At 47.5% G+C, this 25718-nt stretch overlaps 3 protein-coding genes across 3 annotated transcripts; 1 reads left to right on the forward strand and 2 right to left on the reverse strand.

The window, feature by feature from the left end:
• Positions 1-19365: 19365 nt before the first annotated feature.
• On the reverse strand, positions 19366-19995 carry MFIFM68171_08538 (uncharacterized protein; the record flags this gene model as incomplete). The annotated part of the gene is made up of 2 exons (XM_071063958.1): positions 19366-19874; positions 19950-19995. The coding sequence occupies 2 exons, from the start codon at positions 19993-19995 to the stop codon at positions 19366-19368; spliced, it is 555 nt and encodes a 184-aa protein (XP_070920059.1).
• Positions 19996-22410: 2415 nt separating this feature from the next.
• MFIFM68171_08539 (uncharacterized protein) lies at positions 22411-22671 on the forward strand (the record flags this gene model as incomplete). The annotated part of the gene is made up of 1 exon (XM_071063959.1): positions 22411-22671. The coding sequence occupies one exon, from the start codon at positions 22411-22413 to the stop codon at positions 22669-22671; it is 261 nt and encodes an 86-aa protein (XP_070920060.1).
• A 779-nt stretch (positions 22672-23450) lies between these two features.
• On the reverse strand, positions 23451-23870 carry MFIFM68171_08540 (uncharacterized protein; the record flags this gene model as incomplete). The annotated part of the gene is made up of 1 exon (XM_071063960.1): positions 23451-23870. The coding sequence occupies one exon, from the start codon at positions 23868-23870 to the stop codon at positions 23451-23453; it is 420 nt and encodes a 139-aa protein (XP_070920061.1).
• Positions 23871-25718: the final 1848 nt, after the last annotated feature.

Raw genomic sequence — 25718 nt, forward strand, 5'->3', positions numbered from 1 at the left:
GTTTAGGGGGAGGGGGAGGAGGGAAACCATTATTATTTCTTCCTACACCGCTTTACCCAAGATAGGGTGTGCCGGACCTTCTACTGCTAAATACATAGGAAAACTGTGCCACAATAGCCAGATGAAAAACTTATATCAACAAGTAATAGGAAACAACAGTAATAGACACCAGTTAGTTGCAAAAGAAAGGAAGGCCTTATACAAGGCCCTAAAGACTTTTAGTCTTCGGCTTCAGATTCGTCCACTACCTCCTCCTCTTCCTCAGTCTCTTCGGCTTCCAATTCTAGCCGTCGAGCTAGGCTGTACTCTATCAAACGGCCCGAATCCATCAGCCAGCCTAAAACCCTCCTTAACAGCCTGAGGTTCCGGGAGCTCTGGTCCTGTAATACAAGGCTAAGGTCCCGGTGAGTTCGAATTTCTGTCCTTAGCCAAGTCCTAGGCTTCGGTGGTATCAGGCACCACACAACAAGGTGCTCCACTGTGTCAGGTGCAGGAGGGTGTCAGGTGTAGGCGGGGCACTGCCAGGGTCAGGAGCCTATAAATTACCGGCTTCGCCGGAAGTTTTGGAACGTTCAGAGTTCAACACTGTCACCTACCACCTCCTTAGAAGCGATAGCTGCGCAGACGCCGCTCCTTCAATGCGAATCATCCTTTCACTCTCCTTTTCTCACAGCAATCCCAATTTTCGATCTGACACACTGTTTCCCGACCCTCCCCACAGCTGCAGTAAGAAGTAGGGAGGTTTAGAACTCCCTGCTGAAAAAGGAAGTCCCGGAGGCCGATAGCTCCCGTTCGAGCCTGTACTAGTAGTGAGCTCTGGGCTTTAGTGAGGTCCTGGTGCTTTCGAAGAGCCTTGTTGGTGAAAAGTAGCTCAGAAGGGTCTTCATCAGCCAATCTAGTAGGCCGATTTCTAACCTCCTTTTTCCAACGTGCTTTCCAAGCCCTACTTAATGCCTCTTCGGCCATAAACCTCTGATCTAACCCCTGACTCTGATTCTGGTCCTGGCCCTGACCCTGGGTCTGAGCTTGGTCTACCCACTGGCTGATGGTAATTGTGGCTTTTTCTGACATTGTGTAAAGGGGTTGTTCTGGGAACACATTGAGGGAGATGGACCACGATGTCTTGATACCGAAAAGACCTGGACCAGCGGGCGATATCTTGGTGAACAGCCTCCTATCAATTGTACAGAGACTGATCCTTACGGATCAGAAGTGCCCCGCATGAGAGAGTTCCCTCACGGGGTTCTTATCTATCCTGTATCGTGACATCATCCAGCATCATTCGGCGGGTCCTCCTGACCTTCGTCTGGAGACTCTCGTTACACATTGTCAGCTGTTGTGGTAACGGAGCTCTACAGCCTCGCTTTCGTCTCTGGAATCTCCTATATAGCCTGTTGCAAGCCTCTTGGATTAGGGAGCTTGGTGGGCGCCTTAGGGCCTCTCGGCCTTGCCTAGCTTGTAGAATGGGGGTCTGTAGCCGGGTTTCGAAGTCAGCGAGTCTCTTGTTGAGATATAGATCCAGCGGTGGCACCCAAGTCTCTGTCTCTAGGTTCCGGATAGGGTAGCCTTGTAAGCCCCGGCTACTATCCTGAGGCTCCTTGACTGGGCTTTGATTAACCTCGCTGCTATGCCCTGGGGCCGGCCGTCGACTGTTGTAGGCTGGTGGTAGTTGGTAGCTCCAAAGGCTATAGCGCTCCGGATGCACTTAGTGTATACCTCTCTAGCTCTGATCAAGCCTGGCCCCCAGGTCTTTGCTGCTATTCGTGATAGAGCAAAATCCTGGGTTTTTAACTTTTCCACCACTTTTGACTCATGAGCCCTCCAGTTGAGCCTCCAATCAAGCCACACCCCTAGGAATCTTGCGTTGGGCACAGGGTAAATCATAGTATAGCCTTGCTCAGCCGGGTAAGCTAGTTGGAGAGGGTCGGTCCAGTGGGATTGGCCTTTGTTGAAGTAGATCAGTTCGCTCTTTGCCGGGTTAAAGTCCATACCATAGGCCTTTGTCTACTGTACACAAGTAGCCCAAGCTCTTTCTAGTTGCCGGCAGTTGACCTTCGGGCTCTTCCCAAAAGCTAAGAGATTTATATCGTCTGCAAAGCCTACTAGTCCGATTTCAGGGTGTTTCTCCTTTAGTATCTTATACAGCGAAGCTATATAGAGGATAAAGAGGATAGGGGATAGAGGTGAACTCTGTGGAACCCCTACCCTAATATCAGACTGTTGGGCCTGTTGGCTATCGAAGAAGAGGGTAGCTTTACGGCTAGTGAGCCAGGCTCTTACCCAGTAGACTAGCCACTGAGAGAAGCTTTGATCCCGGAGTATAGTTAGAAGCCGGGTATAGTTGACTCTATCAAATGCTCCTGTGAGATCTAACTGTAGTAGGGAGGCTGCAGCTTGTTGCCTCCAGGCATTACGTACCTGGACCACAACTAGCCGGATTGCTAGTTCCGTTGACCTGTTTTCTCGGTTTCCCATTTGTTCGTCGGGTAGTAGACCGTAAGCTTCAGCCGCTTCGGTAACCCTCTTTGTAACCACTGCCTCGATTACTTTCCCAACAGTAGGTAGTAGAGAAATTGGCCTATAGCCTCCTGGGGTACGGTAGTCAGATAGCTTCTTCCCGACCTTCGGAAGGACTATGACAGTAGCCTCCTTGAGTCTCTGTGGGAACCACCTTAATTCGAAACACCTCTGAGCAGGGAATGCTAAGACTCTATAGAGTGGCCACCCACAGGCCTTAAGTAGACTTGTTGGTAGATGGTCGTTGCCTGGAGCTTTCCAGGGTGAGGCTTTGGCTATGACCTTCCTAATATCCTCAGGGGTAACAGTTTGGCTGATTTCGAATCTCGGCTCCCACGGTTGGGATAAGTCCGGATCTTGAATATCTGATAAGTTAGCTAGAGGCCTTGAAGTCCCTAGATTCGCAATCCCTACGAACGTGCTACCTAAGCTATATACAGCGAAGATCCGCCTCGTAATGGGGGTATCTAGTCAGATAGGTAAGGCCAGCCTCTCTACCGGACTGCTCACGACTTACGGCCCTTCGTTGTCGTTAGACGTGCGCAAGCAGTCACGGAACCCCAAGGTTTGCACCTTAAGCCCTCCGCATAGGGCACAACTACTGTAGCAATACGTAGGCGACACCACAGCGACCTACGCAAGGCCGGGGCCCGGGTACGAGCCGGGTACGTAATGCCAAAGTAGTCCCCCTACTCTTAGAAGACCGACACGCGCGTCCGTCCTCTCCAGCCAGTTATACTGCTCCTCGAAACCACAGCTTCCTTACGGCGGCGACACCATACATTCGCCATATAGCCGAGGCGCCCTTCCGGCGCAATCCATCTGCGGCTTCATTCCATACTGTAACCTCTACCCTGAAAGGACGTAGTCTAGCTACGTGTACATGTCAAAAGGATCATGTGCCAAAGGATCAGGATCACAGGATCTAGTGTGGGAGCCAAGCCCATGCACTCTATTGAGCTAAGGAAGACTGGCAGCTAACTGCGCCACGGTACGAACGTCATCCTGTACGCGTATCTCGTCTATAAAAGGAGCAAACTCTCCAGCAAAGATAGACGGACAGAGGAGAGACAGCACAACAACATAAGAGGGACAACCAACACAATCAAGACAAGACACATAAAAACCTCAACTGTCATTTCCCAAGATTCAGAGGTGCCGTGTTTCCGACAGTACAGTCCAACAGGTCCCCCGCCGAGGCAACAGCTATCCTGCTCCTGTAGCCCGGATGCGAGCCGGGACCGCAATTCCACTATCCTTCCCTCGGTCCAGTATAACTGCCACGGCCCACCTTCCGCCGGGCGCAACCCCGACTTCAAGCTTCCCGTTGCCTTACGAGGGTCTGTCGGAAACACGGCACCTCTGAATCTTGGGAAATGACAGTTGAGGTTTTTATGTGTCTTCTCTTGATTGTGTTGATTGTCCCTCTTATGTTGTCCTCGTCTCCTGTGTCCCGTCTATCTTTGCTAGAGAGATTGCTCCTTTTATAGACGAGATACGCGTACAGGATGACGTTCGTACAGTGGCGCAGTTAGCTGCCAGCCTGCTTTAGCTGACTAGAATACATGGGTTTGACTCCTGCACTAGATCCTGTGATCTTGATCCTTGGCACATGATCCTTTTGACAGAGTCTCCCCACGAGGCCGAAGCCGTAGTGCCGACCGTGTCTTGCAGCGGCGCTGTTCTTCGCAGGAGCTACCACGCCGGCACAGCTCCCAACAGCTCGCCCGCTACTAACCTGCCCTGATCCACCGTTGTATTTCCTCCTCTGTAGTGTGCTGTTTGTCAAGAGGGCGAAGCGCCTCGCAGGAAGACCGGCCGCCCGTTGATTTGCCTCCCTTAACGAACCCGTAACGTTCCGTCTCCTCGGTCGATTAACAACTCTTGCAATCGGAATCGTACTTCGGCTTTCGCTCCGTATCCTCGTCGGGCTACGTCTAGGCACTGTTGCCGCTCCTAGTAGCTGTCAAAGGATCAGGATCACAGGATCTAGTGCAGGAGCTAAACCCATGTACTCTATTGAGCTAAGGAAGACTGGCAGCTAACTGCGCCACTGTACGGACGTCATCCTGTACGCGTATCTCGTCTATAAAAGGAGCAAACTCTCCAGCATAGATAGACGGGCGGGAGACACGAACAATAAACAACAATCAACATAATCAAGAAAAGACACAAAAATCCTCAACTGTCATTTCCCCAAGATTCAGAGGTGCCGTGTTTCCGACAATTAAGAGTCTCATTCGCTCAACCTCCGATTAGCAAGCCAATAAAGGAAGCACAATCAAGAGCATCCCTGAATCCGATTCAAGATGACAACCGTCAATAACGATAAGACTATTTTCCTGACCAGCTCTGACGATTGGGAATCCTGGAACCTGCAGTTCCAAGCCCAGGCCGTTGCCGGGAATACGTGGGCCCAGATTCAAGGCCTGACCCCATTTCTCAACGAGCCTACGGCTCCGGATCCAGCACGTCATAAATACAAGAGCCCTACTCAGTCAACTATTACGGCTAGAGGCCGTACCGAATCTGTAGTCGAGGACGACTAGACGGTAACCCCGGCTACGGGTTCAACTATATTAGTAATTGCAACTACGTCAGTAATTGGAATCGGTGACCTTACGGCAGACGGTTTTTGTACCTTCTAACTCGAATGGTCTATTTACCAAGCCGAGTTTAAGAAATACGAGTAACAAACCGATAAGATCGAACGGCTGAAGTAGTGGATTCTGAAGACAGTCAGTCCATATTACCAGTTTACTTCCTACGACCCGACCGAAACAATCTCAGAATGGTATTCGGCTCTTCAAACCCAAGCCGGTATTAGCAACGAAAAAGCACTTTCAGATGCTCGGGAGGTCTATCGATAAGCCGTTAAACCCCTTGTACGAGTCTCTAAGGACCTAATTAGATGGTCCGAAAATTGGGAGCAAGTGCTCTCTAACGTCCAAAGGAAGAAAGTTCCTGAGGCTCTATCGACAAGCGCCTGGTTCCAGGATTTCACTGATGCGGTAAAGCCGATTATGAGTTACTGGGTTACGGCCTATAAGCTAGTGAAAGGAGTAAAGGCATCGCAGTTAACCTTGACCTACCGAGAGGTGGCTAACGACTTTCGGGAGGAGGTAAAGTAGTCAACGAGAGCCTGTAGACCGGGTAGCTACCGGATAGCAAAAGGCGCGTTTGGCCCTTCCTTCGCTGCTATAAAAGGTGGTAAAGAGGCCTATCAGGAGGACGCTTCTGATGGCGAAGTCGGCCCTGGTAGTGATAGGGGGGAATAAAATAATGGTCAACGAACGTAATAGGGTGGCTCTGGCGGGGGCAAGCCTAAAAAGCGGAATAAAGCTCCGGGTAAGGCCGAGACCCTAGAGGGTAAAAGACCTAAAATAGGGCCAAAGAAGGCCTTAGGCACAGCTACAACTATATGTCCCTGTTGTGGCTAGTTCCACTATTTGCAGAGATGTTACTATGCCTTTCCAGAATTAGTACCCGAAGGTTTTACTGAAAGAGACCACGTTCGGATCAGGGTCAACGAGGCCTTGAAGGATCTAACGTTGTAAAAAGAAGTCGAGAAGCTGAGGCATTAGATAGAGTCATAGAGTTGACTAGGCCGGAAAATCGGCTACTGCCCTGGCAGTTTTCTGATTGTAAAGATAGCCTTCTTAACAGCTGAGTATCCTTTGAAGAATTCAGCTATCCTAGACTCTAGAACTACTATTTATATCTTTAACTAAAGACATAGGTTCAATAATTACAAGAAGGCCGAGCCTAGCGACTATGTATGGGCCGGCGATAGCCTAGTACCTATTCAAGGGTATGGAGATGTGGATATCCAGATTCAGGGGTACCAGCCGTCACGACCTCGATGGCAATAGATACGGCAACGCCGATCAAGAACTACCTATATCCTACGGCTTCGAGATGTGGCCTACTGCCCTAGGTTTGTCTGTAACCTGGTGTCTTTGCGGCAACTACGAAAGCAAGGGATTTGGTGGGATATAAGTCCTGGCAATAACTGCCTACGGAGGTCCAACGGCTTCGTCCTTGGCTACTTAGTGGATCGATACGACCAATTTGTCCTAGAAGACCTACCTCGTACCTTCTCTAACGTAGCCTTCGTTACACGCTGTAATAGGTTCAATACTTACACTCAAAGACGGCCTAGTAAAGCGATTGCTGACTTGTGGCATTTACGGCTTGGCTATCCTGGCCTATAGGCGTTGGAATACCTGGTCCAATATACCTAAGGCGTACGAATCAAGGGGCCTACTACAGTCGAATGTGAGGCGTGTGGAGTCTCTAAGGCTAAGCTTCAAATCCGACGACAACCCAGAGTCTACGACGAAGGTCCAGGTATACGCTTTGCTATTGACCTCTTCGATTTTAAAGAAGGGTATAACGGGTACCGATATCTGTTGTTGATAGTCGATAGATGGTCTGGGTTAGCCTGGGACTACTACCTTTAAGACAGGGAGGCCGAATCTATTATCTCAGTACTCGATCATTTCTTTGGTACCCTAGAGCAACAATACCAACTACAGCCTAAGGTAGTGGAATGCGATAACGAATTCCATCAGCTAGTTATTAAGGCCGTCTTTATACGACGCTTTATCAAGGTCGAGCCTTCGGTACCCAATACGCCAGTGTAAAATGGGGGTACCAAATGCTTAGGGGGTGTGATTACAGAAAAGATCAGGGCAATGCGAGCCGGTGCCAAATTTCCAGTAATACTTTGGCTAGAGATTGCCAGAGCTGCAGTCTATCTATATAACCGAACTCCCAAATACGGGTACAACTGGAAGACCCCGTATAATCGATTCTATACCTACCTTGCCTACAGAGATGGTATAGTAGTGGAAGATAGGAAGCCAGACCAAGCTTATCTCCGAGTTTACGGCTGTAAAGCCTTTGCCTTGATAACAAGTGTTTAAAAAGGAGTATTCAATAAGCCTAAGAATCTTCGGTAATGGAATCCAAAGCTGGAACTAAGAGCCTGGGTCGGGTACCTTGTCGGGTGCAGCTCTTTAAATATCTACAGGATCTGGAACCCGGTAACCAATAAGGTGATTAGTATAAGGGATGTGATATTCAATGAAGGGGAGATCTTTAACGGGGATATCTAAGCCCTAAAAGACGACTACCTGTATCTCCAACTCGACGAGCTGAGCTACCTTCTTGCAACTATATAACTACCGGAACCAGAGATACTAAGATCTACGGTACTAGAAGAAGAAGTTGTCGAACGGCCGATACTAGATGCCGACGAGGACTACGAAGAAGAAGCGGCTTAAGAAGCAGCTGAAGAAGCGGCTGAAGAAGAGGCCGAAGAAGAGGTTGAATTTCCATATACGTCCTCAAGATTTGAGCTGTATCCTATACCTCCTTTATCGCCGCCGACTGTATTACTTGCAGCTTCGATCTAACAAGCCGATCGTCAAGCCGTACTAGATTCAACCTTCAAACCCTGGATGGCTGCCTTTATGGCAGGACGGTTATAGCAACCAGTTGGCGTACGTGAAGGTTAGGTACTTACGAAGGCAATGGTATAACGACTTGCTAGACGGCCTTACGGCCTACAGACCCTCTATAGCCAAGATCTACCTCTACTACCGAGATGGTACTACCAGCTCAAAGACTACCTATTTAAGGACCAATTTATCCAAGCCGAAAAGGATTACTTGTAAGTAAATGCCGAAATGGATTGTTGGACTAAAGTCGACCGGCAAGAGCCGTAGAAGGAAGATAAGTACGTATTAGGTTGTATGTGGGTATATACCTATAAATTCAACTAAAACGGAATCTTCAAGAAATGCAAAGCAAGGCTGGTTGTTAGGGGTGACTAACAAAGACTATCGGTATAGGAGACCTATGCGGCTACCCTCGTTGCTAGATCATTTCGTATCGTTATGGCCATTGCAGCCAGATTCGACCTCGAATTAAAACAGTTCGACGTAGTCAACGCCTTTGTCAACGCTACTCTAGAAGATGCTATCTATATGTAGATGCCTCCCGGCTATAAAAGTCCTGGCAAAGTCCTATAGCTAAAGAAAGCCCTATACGGCCTCCGCGAGTCAGCACTGCTTTGGTAAAAAGAACTTAAGACGACTCTCTCGACCCTAGGGTTCCAGGCTATCCTATACGAGCCCTGTATCCTAATCAAAGACGGAATCCTGATTTTCTTCTACGTCGATGATATTGTCTTGGGTTATAAGAAAGAAAAGACAGCCGTTGCCTAGATACTAATTAATTTACTGTAACGAAAGTACTAGCTTATAGGTGGAGATGACTTACGATGGTTCCTGGGCATCGAAGTTATAAGGGACCAATCTAAAAGATTGATCTGGCTGTCGTAAACAGCTTACCTTGATAAGATTATCAACCTGGCTACGACGAGCCTAACGGCTAAGATCCTAATGGCTATAGCCGAATTGTTGCCGTACGATGGTAAAGCAGAGCACTCGTTAATTACTAGTTATTAGCGGAAGACTGGATCTATCCTATACGCCGCTGTAATTACGAGGCCCGATATAGCTTTTGCAGTATTATAGCTAGTTAGATTCAATACTAACCCTGGCCCCGAGTACTACAAAGTTGCGGATTAAGTCCTCTACTACCTATACTATACGCGTATATTGGCCTTGCAGTTAGGGGGTGGTGACGACTATATGGTAGCAAGCGACGCCTCTTTTGCCGATAACAGCCTTGATCGAAAGAGCTCCCAGGCCTACGCTATAAAGTTGTTTGGTGGGCTTGTGGGTTAGAGAGCTAATAAGCAAGAAACCGTTACCATATCTACTACAGAGGCCGAATTACTAGCCTTAGTATAAGCCGCTAAAGAGTCTCTCTTTGTAAGCTGACTACTAGCCGAACTGTCGGTCAAACTGGACGACCACTATATAAAGATTCAGTGTGACAATCAGCAGACTATACGACTTGTTACGGCTGAAGTAGCTACCCTCTAGACCCGACTACGGTACGTGGATATTTATAACTACTGGTTACGCCAGGAAATGGTAAGTAAGAAAATCAAGGTGGAATATACGCCTTCAGTTAAGATAATGGCAGACGGGTTAACTAAGGCTCTTAACTATCCCTTATACCAAAGATTTATCAAGTAGCTAGGACTGATACAGATACCCAGTCTGTAAGAGAGTCCAGATTCAAGCTCCTGATGGGTTGAATCTGAGGGGGTGTGTCAAAGGATCAGGATCATAGGATCTAGTGTAGGAGCTAAACCTATGTACTCTATTGAGCTAAGGAAGACTGGCAGCTAACTGCGCTACTGTACGGACGTCATCCTGTACGCGTATCTCGTCTATAAAAGGAGCAAACTCTCCAGCATAGATAGACGGGCGGGAGATACGAACAATAAACAACAATCAACACAATCAAGAAAAGACACAAAAATCCTCAACTGTCATTTCCCCAAGATTCAGAGGTGCCGTGTTTCCGACAGTAGCCTCGCTCTCAGAACCGGGCAGGGCCGGGGGTGCCCTGTCTCTTCTTCAGAACGTCGAAAGAGTCGGGTGGTTTTCGTACCCAGTATCCCCCTAATCTTGCAAACTTGTTGCAGCTTGTTGTTGTCGTTTGGGGTCGGTAGTCGCGATTGTCGGGCGGGGCGGTGAGGGATTTTCAGGCGCTCGAAGCCCTCACGTCAGGACCACGAAAAACCCACGATTCCAGCCCCAAACGGCCGCGCATCGACTGCGCGGTGCTGCAACCCCTTGGAATCGAAAGAGCAGGTCGCAAAGGTACTGCTTTCCGATTTTTGCGATGCCCGGCCGCCTGCGCGGGCGGCCCCTGATGTTTCTTCACCAGGAAGGGAGGAGGGAAACCATATGTCCAGAATAGCCGCTATATTCTCTCTCGCCTAAACCCCCAAGATGCTTTTCTGGCCCTCGAGATGTAACCCGCGCTTTGCCACACTTCCACCCCCCGGACCCGACTACGGGGATCAGGGGTGCAAATTGGGTGACGGGAAGCCAAGAGAACAGCATTCCGTCCCCCACCAGAGTCTCTGTGACACGAGTTCGGTCCAATGGCCACGTTATGAGTTGGTACGGTTAGTTTGACTGCTTCTATAATACCCTCATGCATGTCTGAGATAGTAAGCGCAGAGCGGGCACCGACAGAATACATGCATGTGTGGGGAACGAGTTCCCTTCGTTCAAGCTCGTTGAGGCAGGGTATATAACCAGCGTATGCCATGCCTCTGCTGCCTGGAGCCGCCAGCTATCACCTTGGACTGCATTACCGATGCAGCTGCGCGAGCCAAAGGGGCGCCATCCCTACAGAGCAACCTCGGATTCCTCTACGTTTTGCTTGGCTAGGCTGTCCCTCCCGCTTCGTTCGAGGCAGAGGATTGCTTCCGCATCAGGATAAAATCACGTGTAGCCATATAACAGTTGGCTAGGGCATAGAGGATTTACGGCACGGAGGTTCGCAGAAAGGGTTCTCATGTCAAATTGAAGCGACTTTCAGTCAACTAGTTCAGGTTTGCGACAGCTGTGTGACTTTCACATACCGCACACATATTGCACGCTTTCTATTCAGTACGGACTGCGTAGGTACCTAGAGCAATCGAAACACGCTCCCTTCTTCTCCTGCTGGGAAATGAAGGAGCGTACTAGGAAAACACAAATTCCTTGCAAACCACTAGTAATATAAAGAACGAGCTGGTCGGTTGAGCACGCCTAGCCTCAAATGATTTCGACGGGGCTGGGTATGCCAGGCTGCTCTGTAAATTGCACTAACGTTAGCTACTAGAAGGAACAAGATTGAAAATCCCTTGATTACACGGTAGCACAAGCGCAGATGTAATTATTCGGGATTTCAGTAGAAAGCAAACTTTAAAAGAATATCACCTAGCCTTGTTAGATATACCAGGAGAAGAGTACTAAAATGTGGTTGTAGTTTCATTTTCCTTGTAATTAGGGATAATTAGCTACGCGAGCAACTCCAGCAACTCCGTCTTATCTCACTCTTAGTAGGGGTTATTTATCTAGGCCACCTACTAGATGCGCCGCTATGCGTGTGACATCTACTTCGCCCCGCCTCAGTCGCCTCCCGAATTAATATGTTCTCCTTGTCTGTCAGCTTCACATCGTATGCGCCTCGGTTCTGCTCGAGACACCTAACCTTCTTCATCCCAGGAATGTAAAAGATATTTATCGTCGCCCTCCTGCATCATCTAAGCGTGTGTTAGCTAGTCGTTTATATAGCCCTTTTGCATCGTTAACTTCTCTAGTGTATGAGTAGCTACAAGTTCTTGTCGAAGTTCTCCAGCGAGAATCTCTGTATAGTGCGACGGCAGTCGCCTATCGCGAAGTGGTTCACAGCTTCATACTTATCCGTCAATATACCCCGCCCGTAGCGAGTACACTACTGTCGCGATGTAAAGTCTACGGCTGGCTACAAATATACCTACGAAGTCCTCCCTAGTGTATAATACTGAACAGTGAACGCTCAATCTGGTAGGCGCCTATCGTGTAATTATATACCGGATCTGCACTCGAGAATATCAAAACTGGCATTCGTTGAAGCCGATATATCGAACCTTGTCGGCATAGAATGTTCGATCAGTCAACATTCCAGCTGCCTAGAGTAGCACCAGGGATATCTACCCGGTGTCTGTTTATAGCGTCTCGATGCTCAGACACAAATCTAGGACAGTTCCGGACCTCTCTACCACTATTAGCAAACACCTTGTTACCGAACTTCATAACCAGGAAGATCTGGGCCAGAGCTGTCAACTCATCTCCGGTCCGGAGGATGGGACCATCGGGATCGGTCATAAGAGGCTTACCTCGTTTCGCTTGTCTGTACTTTGAACCAATTTCGAGGAAACTCCTCGCTATCTTTACACAGGGCGGCCGAGTCCCAGTAGATGCAGCCCAGCTTGTAGACGTGATCCAGGAAAGAAAGGCGCTCCACATTTAGCAGCAGGGGGTCGTAGAAAGCTTCGCAGTATTAGTTGTACCAAAGTACTCCAACTTGAACTAAAACAACTCACAGCTAAGACCTATAAACTCTGAGCTCAGAGCGGGAATATATGGGCTCACCCTTTCAAGGTGGCGCAGATAATGCTTTTTTTAACCTCTATCTTGAGGTTGCATCAAATATTAGTGTCTTTTCCAAGCAGATAAAGACCTGAGAACAACACTTTCGAGCTGTACCAGAATAGAACTGACGCCGTTGCTATTAAATGGGTTAACGTAAGGGCTGAAGAACATTTATACGATTGTAAGACCCCGCCTAGACATTCAACCGGAGGGCCGTTAAGTATGAGAACTAAATACATATGGTTCTCACTGGTGTACTCTCCGGCCGCACCTCTCTGTCTCCCAGCTCTATATCGGCCTGTTCTACATAGAAACTGTCGCCTGGCAGATCCCACCTAAGCAGAAAGCCCGGAGGCTCAAAAGAAAAGCTTGTATATATGATTAGTCAGAGCTACCAAATCATGAATGCTTTCCGCTCTACTAACTCAGTTAGCCTCACAGGAGACATCGCAACAACCTATAGAGGAGACAGAGTTGATAGTAGAAGCCGTAGAAATAACGGGGCCTAGTAGCAAAGGTTGTTACGTGGCGGAGGCTAACACTGCTCAGCAGTGCCTGGGCCTACATCTCGTCAGGGATGACGGCCCAGGGGTCATCGCATACGTCTATAAAGACCCCCCAGATTTGTCCTCAGAGGACCTTCATTCAATCAACCATCATCATATCTTGCTTTATCATAGATCATGCCAGTGTTCATGAAGTGTCTACCTCAGCGTCAAGGCTGACGCCCTTAAGGTCACCAGTTACGGGATCACGACGGAAACCCCATGACAAAGGTTGTAGCAGGGGAGGATAGGGCGCAGGCGCCTGGGAAGAAAATAACAAGCCTGGGTGAAATTGCGATACAAAAATTAAATAGGGCTTTTAGGTCTCACTGTTGCATTCATTTTGATGGATAGAGGCTAGAGATAAACTGTATGCTCCAAAAATTACACTTGTTCTGTTTATTGATATCCTATAACGTATCTTATAAGCGAGATGAACATATAAGCGAATTGAACACTTTGACCGCGACGTGTCTTCTCTCCATACCACAACCAAAATCCTCTACACCCAACGATGTCTTCGGCTTCAAGAGAATCTAGGGTAATCTTAGCTCTTGAAGCTATTAAAAAGAACCCAAAACTTAGTCTCCGCGCCGCAGCAAAGATCTACAACGTGAGAGTCAATACCATCCGAAACTGACGCGACGGCAAGCCTGTACGATGCGACACTACACCCAACTCGCGTCGGCTTACAGATTCTGAAGAAGAGGCAATAGTTCAGTATACACTAGGCCTAATCGTACGCGCTTTTCCACCGAGACTGCGTGGTGTGGAAGATATGGCTAACCAACTTCTATGCGTACACGACGCGCCCTCTGTCGGCAAGCTCTGGGCCTACAACTTCGTTGAAAGCAAGGAAAAGATCCGAACGCGCTGGTCGTGTAGATATAACTACTAGAGGGCTAAGTACGAGGATCTAAAGGTTATTGGCGACGGGTTTACCCTCGTATGGAATACTAAGGCCAAGTACGGTATTGTCGATGATGATATCTATAACTTCGACGAGACGGGGTTTATAATAGGTATCATCTGCGCGGGTATGGTGGTTATGACCTCGGATGGCCATAGCAAGGCGAAGCTGGTCCAGCCTGGTAACCGCGAATGGGCGACAGTAATCTAGGGCGTCAACGCACTCGGCTGGGCTATTCCTCCATTTATTATCTTGGCCGCGCAGTACCACCTCACTAACTGGTATACCGAGTACAACCTCCCAGCCGACTGGCGTATCGCAATAACTGACAATGGCTGGACTACCAATGCGGTAGGCCTGGATTGGATTAAGTACTTCGACTACTATATAGCGGTCCGGGTAAAGGGCAAGTACCGGTTATTGATCCTCGACAGCCACAAGAGCTACTACTTAACCGAATTCGAGCTCTACTGCTAGCAGAATAACATCGTCACACTCTATATGCCTCCGCACTCTTCCTATAAGCTCTAGCTACTCGATATTAGCTGTTTTAGGCCGCTAAAACAGGCGTATGGTCAGCAGATCGAGGACTTGATATGGGCGTTGTCAAAAGGATTAGGCGCTAGTCCAAGGATCAAGATCACAGGATCTAGTACAGGAGTCAAACCCATGTATTCTAGTCAGCTAAAGCAGGCTGGCAGCTAACTGCGCCACTATACGGACGTCATCCTGTATACGTATCTCGTCTATAAAAGGAGCAAACTCTCCAGCACAGAGGAGACGAACACAACAGGGACAATCAACACAACCAAAACAAGACATCCTCAATTTACATCTGAATTTCCATTCCAAATTTAACTCCGAACGTTCAGAGGTGCTGTACATCCGATAGGTGCCATCTCGGCCAACGGTAGAACAGAAGGATTAGAATTGTAAAGGGGGTTATTCTGGGAACACGTTGAGAGAGATAGACTACGATATCTCAGTACCGAAAAGGATTCGATCAGTAGGCGATAGCTTCACGAACAGCCTCCTATTGTCATTAACTACACAGAGACTGATCCTTATGGATCAGAAGTTCTCTGCGTAAAAAGGTTTCCTACGGGGTTCTTATCTACCCTAGTACAGTAACATCATCCACCGTCATTCAGCCGGTTCCCCTGGTCTGGCCCAGAGGGCTCTCATTACACAAGCCTTGATAGTGGTCGGAAGATAAGATCCGTCTAGTTAGAGGGAGATAAAACTTTCTGATACGAGATACTATCCCTGGCCGAGGCAATCGTCGTTAGAGGCGCGTATCGTTATAACTGATTCTGAAACACCTTGGGTAGTATCAATGGTGTCTGTCGTAAAGTAATAAGTTCAGTAGTCCTGTCTGGATATAGAGCTTACTCCTCCCTGACAAAGCTCCTATTTGAAATGGTGTAGAAACATATATCTATACCTACATACCTATCAAAACAAAGGAGGAGGGCAAAGGTGGCCAAATGCCAGACAGACTAGATAGACAAGACGAGCTAGGCGACACTATAACAATTCGGGTCCCTATAGCCTGGGCAAGATCAAAATAACATAAGCAGGTAGAGCTCCCTCTGATTAGAGGGAGATCACCTTGCTCATAATAGAAGCTCGTTAATTGAGCCTGAAACGAGTGTGGAAAAGAAAATTGAATTGATCGTCCTATCTAAGGAGCATTGACCAGAATGGCCCTACTTATGGTGTAAAAGAAAAATGGGTCCACGCCAAGTTTCAGCCCTTTGTGACACTCCTTGAGTAAGCTTGTCTCTCTGATCAGAAGGACCCTGTCCTGTGGGGGATAAATTTTCCCAACTCACTATACAGCTCGTTAGAGTAGATAAACTATAAGGTCTATAGATTTAACTCTTATCTATTTACGTGGCTGTAAACAGCACTCGATATATATCTGATATCCACCCGATGTTATCCTAAGTCTCCCCCAAGTTCAGACGATCCTTAGTAGCAAGGAACCTGAGGACAGGTTCTATAGAGGTGAGGATAATTTGTAACAAGAGTCTCTAGACGAAGGTTAGGAGGACTAGCCGAATGATGCTGGATGAGTTACGATATAGGATAGATAAGAACCCTGTGAGGGAACTCTCTTACGCAGGGTACTTCTAATCTGTAAAGATCAGTCTCTATGTAGTCAATGACAATAGGAGGCTGTTCATGAAGTTATCGCCTACTGATCAAGAGCTTCTCGGTACTGAGACATCGTGATCTATCTCTCTCAACGTGTCCTAGAGCAACTCCCTTTATAAAAGTAGAGTAGAGCTTTCACTATCTTAGAGCTTTCACTATACACTTATTGTAATGAGAGTCTTTAAACGAAGGTTAGATGGACTAGCTGACTGATGCAAGATGATGTCACGATATAGGATAGATAAGGACCTCGTAGAAGAACTCCCTCACGCGTGGAACTTCTGATCTATAAGGATTAGTCTCTCTATATAGTCATGACAAAGGAGGCTATTCGTGAAGTTATTGTCCACTGATCGAGACCTTTTCGGTATTGAGACATCGTGATCCATCTCCCTCAACGTGTCCTAGAGCAACTCCCTCTACACTTATATTATAATATAAAAGCTAATTTTATTTGTATTAATTTGGGTAAGGAGACTGAGAATGTCTCGATGGACTTGAAGTAAACTGAAGTTTTCATCTCGTTTTGTGGTCATCCTGTAATAGCGCAACAATTTAAAGAGGATCTCACAGAATAGACTAAGTATTGCTGTGAAGACCGCTGTTGACTAATTTAGACTTTAAGGTCGCAGCATTGTGATTCTAAGCAGTGGCATTGGTCCCATTGAGCTTCTAGGAGCTTCGATTCTGTTTCGTATGCTTCACTCGGGGCTCTCTCTTCTGCGAGGAGACCCTGGAGTGTAGTTAGATCCGCCATTTCTTGAGAGAGTAGCGCTACACATTTTCCTAGAGAGTAAGTAGTGAGGATTAAATAGGTATTCAGCGATATAAGCTTTGGGATATAGTGTAGGATTTGCTTATCTTTAACTATAAAAACTTATTTTTATATTTCATTGTTATGATAGTAGAGATTACTTAAGAAACTCTTAAATGTTATATGCTTAACGTGTCTTATAAGCGAGTAGTACATATAAGCGAGTAGTACACTTTCCACTATCTACCCACAACTATCCTAAATTATAATACAACTACTAGGAAATAACAATAACTGAACCAGAAGGAGATGAATTGGACGATTCTCCAGCCTCCTGATATATACGTGCATTATAGCCAGGCTTGCCGCACAGACTACAGCACCGAATCTTCGTACCAGACCCCCCTGTACTACCACCATTTTGGAGTCTTTCATAGATTACCTACTCACCTATAGCCTTTTGATCCAGTAGATCCTGTGTCTCTTGTACGGTAAAAGACCCTCTAAGCCGTATACATATTTTTTTGGCTCTCTATCACTTACTAAGCTCCTCATTGACCTTTCCCAGTACCGAGACCTCTGTACGTAAAAGAGCCACTTCATGTATCACAGCTATCGTACCTTTGGCTAATTGGTCTACAGCAGCTAGTATAGGTGTTGGAGAACTGCCTTGGTAGTTGGATATCCGGCCTTTGATAAGGTCTTTCTATGAGGTAACCTCTCGGGGGTTTTGTAGTGTTTGAGATTGCCAAGGTAGTGCTATACCTAGCTACGAGATTAGTGGAGTTAGGGTTCGGAGACGTATATCCATTTTGGAAATGACCCTTTCTAGATCGTACGGCATAAGACCTGCTCCGACAAAGGCTCTTTAGATATTCTTCTCGGTAAAAGAAGCAAAAAATGCTGCTCTGAACGTACAAAGAAATTCCAATTTAGTGATATGTGTGATATATATACGTATAAGTTCCTTGATTTGGTAGCCGTAAGCCCTCTTCAATAGTCTAAAACAACTAATATCTAATAGTTGGACTAGATGCGAGGAGTGTAGAGGTATATAAAGTGTGATGATATTGTACTCCTGGTAATAGATTTCGAATTGGTCGGAGTGGTGGCTCTCGTGGCCGTCGAGGATTAAGAGCCAGTATTTCCCTTTTGTCTGAGATGCTGTATAAAAATCGAAGTGCCGGATCCAAACTAAGCCTTTCTCATTAGTAGTCTAGCTATTATCGGTTGTTCCGATATATCAGGTAGCTAGAAGACTACAATCTCAATACCAGCTTTTCTAATAATATTTCCCCTTTAAAAGGATAAATAGTAGGATAGCCCAGCCTTGAGCATTCACTCCTTAGATAACTGTAGCCTACTCACAGCTACCAGGCTGGACTTTTTTTGCTTTCCTATAGCCATCGGAGGTTATTACAACTATACCAGTAGTAATTATACCTATTATGAACCCGGTCTCGTCAAAGTTGTATATATCTTCATTAAAGATACCGTATTTGACTTTGGTATTGTATATAAGTACAAACTACTCGCGAATAATCTTCGGATCTTTGCATTTAGCTCTCTGGTAGTCGTATCTATGCGTAAAACGCGTCCAGAGTTCTGGTTAGCGTTTGACAAAGTTGTGAGCCCAGAGTTTGCCGATAGAGGGCGTGTCACGTTCGCGTAGCAGTCAGTTGGCCATATCTTCTACAAAACGAAGCCGAGGAGGGAATGCGTGTGTATAGAGCTCAGTTATATACTAAATAATCGTATACTCCTCTAGATCCGTAAGTTTTCGTGAATTAGCTGGGGTATCACGTCGTGCAGGCCGTCCGTCGCGTTGGGCAGACAGGGTCATTGGTGGTACGTTATAGATCGCAGCTACCTTTCGAAGAACTAAGTTTTGGATCATCTTGTATAGCTTTGAGGGCTAAAATAATCCTAGATTCGACTGAGGAGGAATCTATGGCAGAATGGTAGTAGAATTGGTAAGAGAAGTTGGAAGGTCGTGTTATGCCAAGAAAGTATACCGCTTGCTTATATGTAACGCTCGCTTATAAGCTACGTTAGCTATATCTCGAGATATATAGCTCTTATACTAAAGCCTTATACTATAATCATATCAATTACAGCTTCCTAGAAGACTTATCCTTTTGGACAACTACTTAAATGAGATTAACATCCTACTAAGCTACTCTATTTAGTTTTAGATACTCGGACCTGCTATGTGTGAAATACTACTCATACCTGACAACTCACTTTTATAAACCTATATTAATGAGCTAATTAAATCGTATAGATAAAACTTATAATAGTTTTTTATTTATTATTCCTATACTACTATGCCCATAGGTATGCCAGTTCATCTATCTTATTTATAATAGTTAGTCTAAGGCTATTACAAAGATAAATATGGCAAATGCTCCCTCCTGAAAGTTAACGAGCGCGCACAACCTCGCCGGCAAACCCATCTCCACCCTGGGCATACTGGCCATCGCGAGTAGCCTTGCCTATGTTGGCCTTGCCGCCCCAAACCCTGCCACCCACTCCATCCACACAGTCTAGCGCATCTCCGCCGTTGGCTTCTCCACCAAACAAATTACCATCCTTGTCCACCACGCCGCCATCACCCCTGCCACCTCCCGCTTTGGCTTGGCCCCCCTTTTTAGCGACGGCAACTGCTCCCATCGCGTACCCGCCGTTGGCCACCGATACACTCGGGTCGTACCTGAACTCTAGAGGACCGGGTTTTCCCGTGCTGCTCTTGCGAAAGACATATTCGATGGTGGAATTGAGGTTGGTCACTTGCTTGTTCTCGAACCACACCGTCACCAGGCCCGTCATTTGTCGTACCTCGCCGGCCACCATGGCCTTGAGTTGCTTGATGATCATGCTATCGTATACTTCGCGCAGCTCGCCGTCACCCTCTATCTTCCATAACGTGGCTAAGTACCCGATGGTTATGATCAGCACGAACGAGACCAACCGCCGATTAAGAATAAGACACAAAAGGTACATACTGGGGCGAAACTTGTATTCAACTGTGATCTGTTTGCCTGGGGCCATTGTTGCTTGCAGTATTAGCCTGTAGGCGCGACACTCTTTTGGGTTCAAAGGTGTTGTTTGTGGTTGATTCCGAAGGCGGACTTAAGGCTTTACTGCCGACACAGGAAAGTTGCCTTTAGGTTGGCACACAAGCTAGTCGGATATTAATGCTTTCAAAAAGCTAGAGGCAAGGAAACATCAAAACATAGGAGCGGGAGCTGGAGCCTCGGCCGCTGAGCAAGAGCAGCTCATCACCGTCATGTTCGTTCGGGCACTGTTGTTGGCCTCTTTGAGGCGTCGCATCGCTACACTATTGCCGGAGAAGCAAGTACACGGATGCCCAACACCAGGATGGTCAACAGAACGTGAATACAAGCTCTGCTAGTAGAGCTGTCGTCACCCGACACGTCTACCACTGGAAAGCGCGGCAAGACTCCAGTAACTCGGGCTTTTAACAGAGTTCAGAGGTAAAGGAAGAGTATCTAGATACATACCGAGTACGTATCTAAGGGGGAGCGTAGAGTAGGACAGCTCCTAAGTGGACCATCTACAAGAGAGAAGGAAAAAACACTCCCCTCCGTGTCTAACATAGCAGTCCTAGAGCGGACCTCGAAGCAGGTAGGCACATCGGGTTTTCCGAACGTTGGGCGGCGGAATGGGCAGCCGCAGTCGCCCTCTATCTCCGTATAGGGATCGAGTGGGTTTGGACGGCGAGTTTACCAAGATATGCCGCTCTTACCGTTACCGAACGAAAAGCTGCCATCTAGCTGCATCGTCGACCGCCCTTTCATTTCTTTCAGCCTAGCCGCGGTAGCCGAGGAACAACTGCTTTCTGCAAAAAAAAAAAAAAAAAAAAAAAACACAAACCCCTCCCCCTACCCCCCTTTAATAAATAATCATTACTTGCTACTCCCCAGTGCAATTAGTTGTCTCTGCTAAGGTACCTAGGTACCTAGGTGATTGCGGTAGTACAGTATTAAGGCTCCGTTAGGTTCCAGGCTGTTGCTGCCTTTTGGCACTCGGATGGACAGGAACCTAGCACCGGAGTGCTGTGGGCAGCACTTAAACCTGATCACCTCGTATGGTTCCCTGCTACGGGGAGGGCGGCATAGGAGGCCAAGGAAAAGCATAAATTGACACAAACGCGGAACGGCAAGGCGGCTAGGACTCTGATTCCCGTGCTGCTAGCCTGCCACGCGGCGCGCATGACCACAAGGAATGGACTAGACTTACGTAACGTAAGGCTCATGGCCGGAGGGGAGGAAGCTGATGCCCAATCCACTAGGGGAGCGATGCCACCGTGTGCTGGCACGCCTGCCGGACCGTAGGGTAGTAGCGCACTCGTCAGGGCCGCCCCACCTATGGCGGGGAAACTCGCTCCAAAATTACAATGAATAAATGCCTCTTGGTACTGTACTTTAGGTACCCTGCGTTGCACACCCACGCCTTCTCGGAGTGTTTGGAGGATGCCTGCGGGCAGACCATGGACATGATCTCCGTGGCCTCTTAGCTGGTGTTTTTCGTCTCGTTAGGTACCTTGCCCTTTTGCAACACCCCTCCTCTTCTGCGGCCACGTGCTTTCAGTTCTTGGCGACCCCGAACTCCGAGTTTGTCGTGGCATCTCTGCATCCACATGTCTCTCCCCTCATTAGATAAAACTCTCCTTTCCAAAACCCAAGTAAGTTAATTAGCTATAGGGTAACTTCCTAAGCCCTGTTGAGTCAGATAAGGATAAAGACCGAGATGAGGACTAAATGGCAGCAGCAGGCGCCAGCTCCGCAAAGCGTTGGGTACCTACCTGCTCTGGTATGTCCGGCCAGTGATTTTAGAAATTTTTTTGTGCGGCAAGACATGGCAGGAAGTGGTAGCAACGGATCTAGGTATCTCAACTCCATTAGGTATTTGCTGATTTGAAAGCATCGTACAATTACAGCACGCGTTGAAACTGTACACAGTCGTGTAGATAGTACGGTAAAGGTAGCCACGGTTGTCGGATAATTGTCAGATTATGGGCTGCCGCGCTATCACGTCCATGGATATCAACTAACGATTTTCGCAGGACGCCCACGCACACAAGAGTCTTTGCTGCAGCTATCCAAAGTTGGCAACCCCCCACATTCCTTCTCACAAATGTCGTAGGCATCAAGTAAGCAGCTCTGTTTAACCCTGAATTAGTCTTTGATTTTCCCCGCATCATTTCGTGTACTGTGACCATTTCGATGGCTACCGTGGCAAAGACATTATTCTCCTAAAATCCGAACCCTATGTTATTAACCTGCGAAGATATAGGGGGAAAATACATAAAGGGGAACGCCAATCCCCTCTCCGTTGAAACAACAAAACTCTGTCCCCACTTACCTATATTGCATTACACACATCCTGCTCAACGATATCTCGACGCTCCCCATATCCTTTTCAACACACTACCGCTTCATCATGAGCTCCCAACCCCTCAACGTCGACACATCAGGAGAAGGCGCCAGCGCCAACCGCTCGACGTATTGGAATCCCAACGGCGCAAACGGCGAGGCCGCCAACGGCGGACACGGTACCGCCGGTAGCATCAAGATCGGTGCTCGGCACAACGTTTCGGGCGGCACCTTGAATGCTACCGGCAAGGGTGGTGCTGCCGTGTCCAATTGGGCTGGTACCGCCACGGGAGGGAATGGTACGGGTGGGAATGTCACCCTTGAGTAGGGTATCTTATATTCGGATACGCTGGGATTATCGTATAAGTATATTGTTAGTTCCGTCAATAGTCATGGCTGATCTCTATAGGTAATCGTTTATAGACCTGGGAAGAGAAATAGATGGAATAGTTCGCCATGACCGAGAAAGACAGAGGGTTACTATCGTTACTACGTCATCCCATAGCCTCCTACATACGGGATACCTGTCTTGCCTTGGCGTTTAGCAGCTACGTCCAGATAGTGGGCACAGCATAAAAGAAAAAAAAACAGCATAGCAATTTGTAGGCACATCACACCTGCACGAACAGCCATCCGTATACTACGTTGATCTTCATTGACCCTTGCTATCTGCCCCGTACCACTGAGAAATGAATCCTCACATTCCCTTCTATATTATAAATCTCTAAAAGAATGTCACAAGAAGAGTTAGTATTATCAGGAGGGCCGGCCATATATACAACCTTGGCACCTACCAAGCACTCTATATACCGGGGGTATCAGCGGCGTCGAATCCGGGTAACGTTCTATTATTCGCTCCTAATAGTAGATGCCCAATGGCAATTCTGTTAATCTCAAGATTGGTTATCCTCTCGGATTGGCCATCCCTAACGGGTAAACCATATACAAAGGTTACTCATCTTACATGATACAAACGCGTTGTTACATTCTTCTCCAGGTTTGGCCCAGCGTGTATCCGTTAGAGTCTATCACTATATTCGGTCGGGATAATTATTGTGAGAGAACATTCCGTAAACAATGTGAAAGATTCGTCCCTCCACTTCCATATTAAACGGCTGCCCCATGTCCGCCAATGGCGGCGCCACCCCTTGCCTCCCGTCCCGTCGCATCCCCACCGCGAGCGCTCCCACCATGTGCAACTGCGCCCCCGGTAACTGGGACGGTAGATTGCCCACCATAGGCGTCTCCTGCGTAAGCCATGTCACCGCTTGCGTCTCCGCCACGGGCGTCACCGCCCCAAACCCGGACGAACTGGTCTCGGACGGAGTTGCCTAGATTCCGGATTGAAGACTTCGGATATTTCCAGGCGCAGAAGGCGATTATTGCGCTGATTAGAGCTAGAATACCTGAGGGGACGCCGACAGCGATGCCGATGATGTCCGATGTATCTAGCGCTCTCCCTGGCTTCTCGGTGGTTCCTGTTTCGCTTTGGCCAGTGGGTGTCGGGATAGATGTCGTTGACGACATTGCGCTGGTCTGGGTACTGTGTGGCGGGGCAGTAGGGTTAGTGAAGGGTTAGGGGTGGCGGGGATATTTTCAGTGAGCGGATGACCCCGTCCACGGTATCTGGAGTCTCTGGTGGAAGAATGATGGCCTCATACCTAAGCCGGGTCGGCGGTTCTTCTGGAATCTGCCTAGGTCTCGGATTGTCGTCTGGACCGCCGAACCGGGAAGAGACGGGTCGACTTCTCAATTGCTCCGCCACTCTGGCACTGCAGATGCAAAGGACCGTATCGCAGTCAAGCCTGATTGGTGTGATGGTCTGCAGCAAAGTTCTCTCCTTTCGTCCCCCAGTCATGGTTGGCAGGACGATGAGTCCCGTGCGCATGGCCTGCTCCCCCAGGGGTGGGAGAAGCTGGCCGCTGCACGGTAGTCCGGATCGACTGGAGCGGTTGGAATTGGTGTTGCCAAGGCGCTGTTCCGCCACGGACCAACTGGGGTTCCGGTTTCTTGCACAAGAATTCCACCCCTATCAAACCACCGTTGCAATTGCAAATGAGGTAACGTAATCCACCCACCTCCAGGCAACCCTAGCATCCAGAACATTATCGTCACCGCCATTTCGCTGATCCATAGCGTAACCAAGCTACAATCTTCGAATTTATATACAACTACCAAAAGTTCTCTATTCCAAATGATAAGTATAGTTATAAATAGCTCTAATAATAGCTAATTTGTCAATATATTAAGAAGTATATCAAGTATAAATCTAGCTTATATTGCAATTATCGAGTCAAAGAAAGACTTTAATATCTAAGAAGCTATTTATCTCTATAGTATCTTTTAAATTACCTTATTAATATATATAGTTAGTTAAAAGCTTAGATTAGCAACTTCTTAGTATATATAATAACTTTGCTCAGAGTAAAACAATATGGAAACAATAATAATAATATATAACGTACATGATAAGCGAGTGACCAGAACAAGCGAGTGACCACTTTTTCACCACCCCACCACAACTATCCTCAATTACATAACCACAACGCTAGGAAATAATAATAACTGAATTGGAAACAGATGAATCAGACGATTCTGCAGCCTCCTTGCACGTACGCGCATTATGACCAGGCTTGCCGTATACGCCACAGCACCGAATCTTCGTACGAGCCTCCCCTGTACCACTACCATTTTGTTGTGTTTCCTGGATTACCTGCCCACCCACGGCCTTCTGATCCAGTAGATCCTGTGCTTCTTGTACGGTAAGTGATCTTCCAAGCCGTACACGTGTTTTTTTGGCTCTCCGTCTCTTACTAAGCCCCTCATTGGCCTTACGTAGTGCAGAAACCTCGCTACGTAAAATAGCCACCTCGTGCATCACAGCTATCGTTCCTTTAGCTAACAGTCTACAGCAGCTAGCATAGGTGTTGGAGAGCTACCCTAATGCTTGGATATCCGGGTTTTAATAAGCTCTAACTGTAAGGTGGCTTCTCGAAGGTTGTATGGTGTTTGTGAGACCCAAGGTTGTGCTGTGCCTGGCTTTGAACTTGGGGGTATTAGGGTATGAATGCGCACATCCAGCTTAGATATTACCCTCTCTAGGTCGTACGGTACAAGGCCGGCTCCGGCAAAGCCACCCTGGATATTTTCTTCCGTAATTGAAGCAAAAAAAGCTGCTCTGAACCCACAGAGAAACTCCAGCTTGCTGATATGTGTAATACTCATCCGTATCAACTACTCAATTTGGCAGCTATATGCCTTCTTCAACGGTACAAAACAACCAACATCCAATGGCTGAAGTAGGTGCGAGGAATGCGGAGGTATGCAGAGTGTGATAATGTTGTGTTCCTAGCAGTAGATCTTAAATTCCTCGGT

The sequence above is a fragment of the Madurella fahalii genome (genome assembly GCF_045866475.1).
Source record: "Madurella fahalii IFM 68171 DNA, scaffold_4, whole genome shotgun sequence".
NCBI lineage: Eukaryota > Fungi > Ascomycota > Sordariomycetes > Sordariales > Madurella > Madurella fahalii.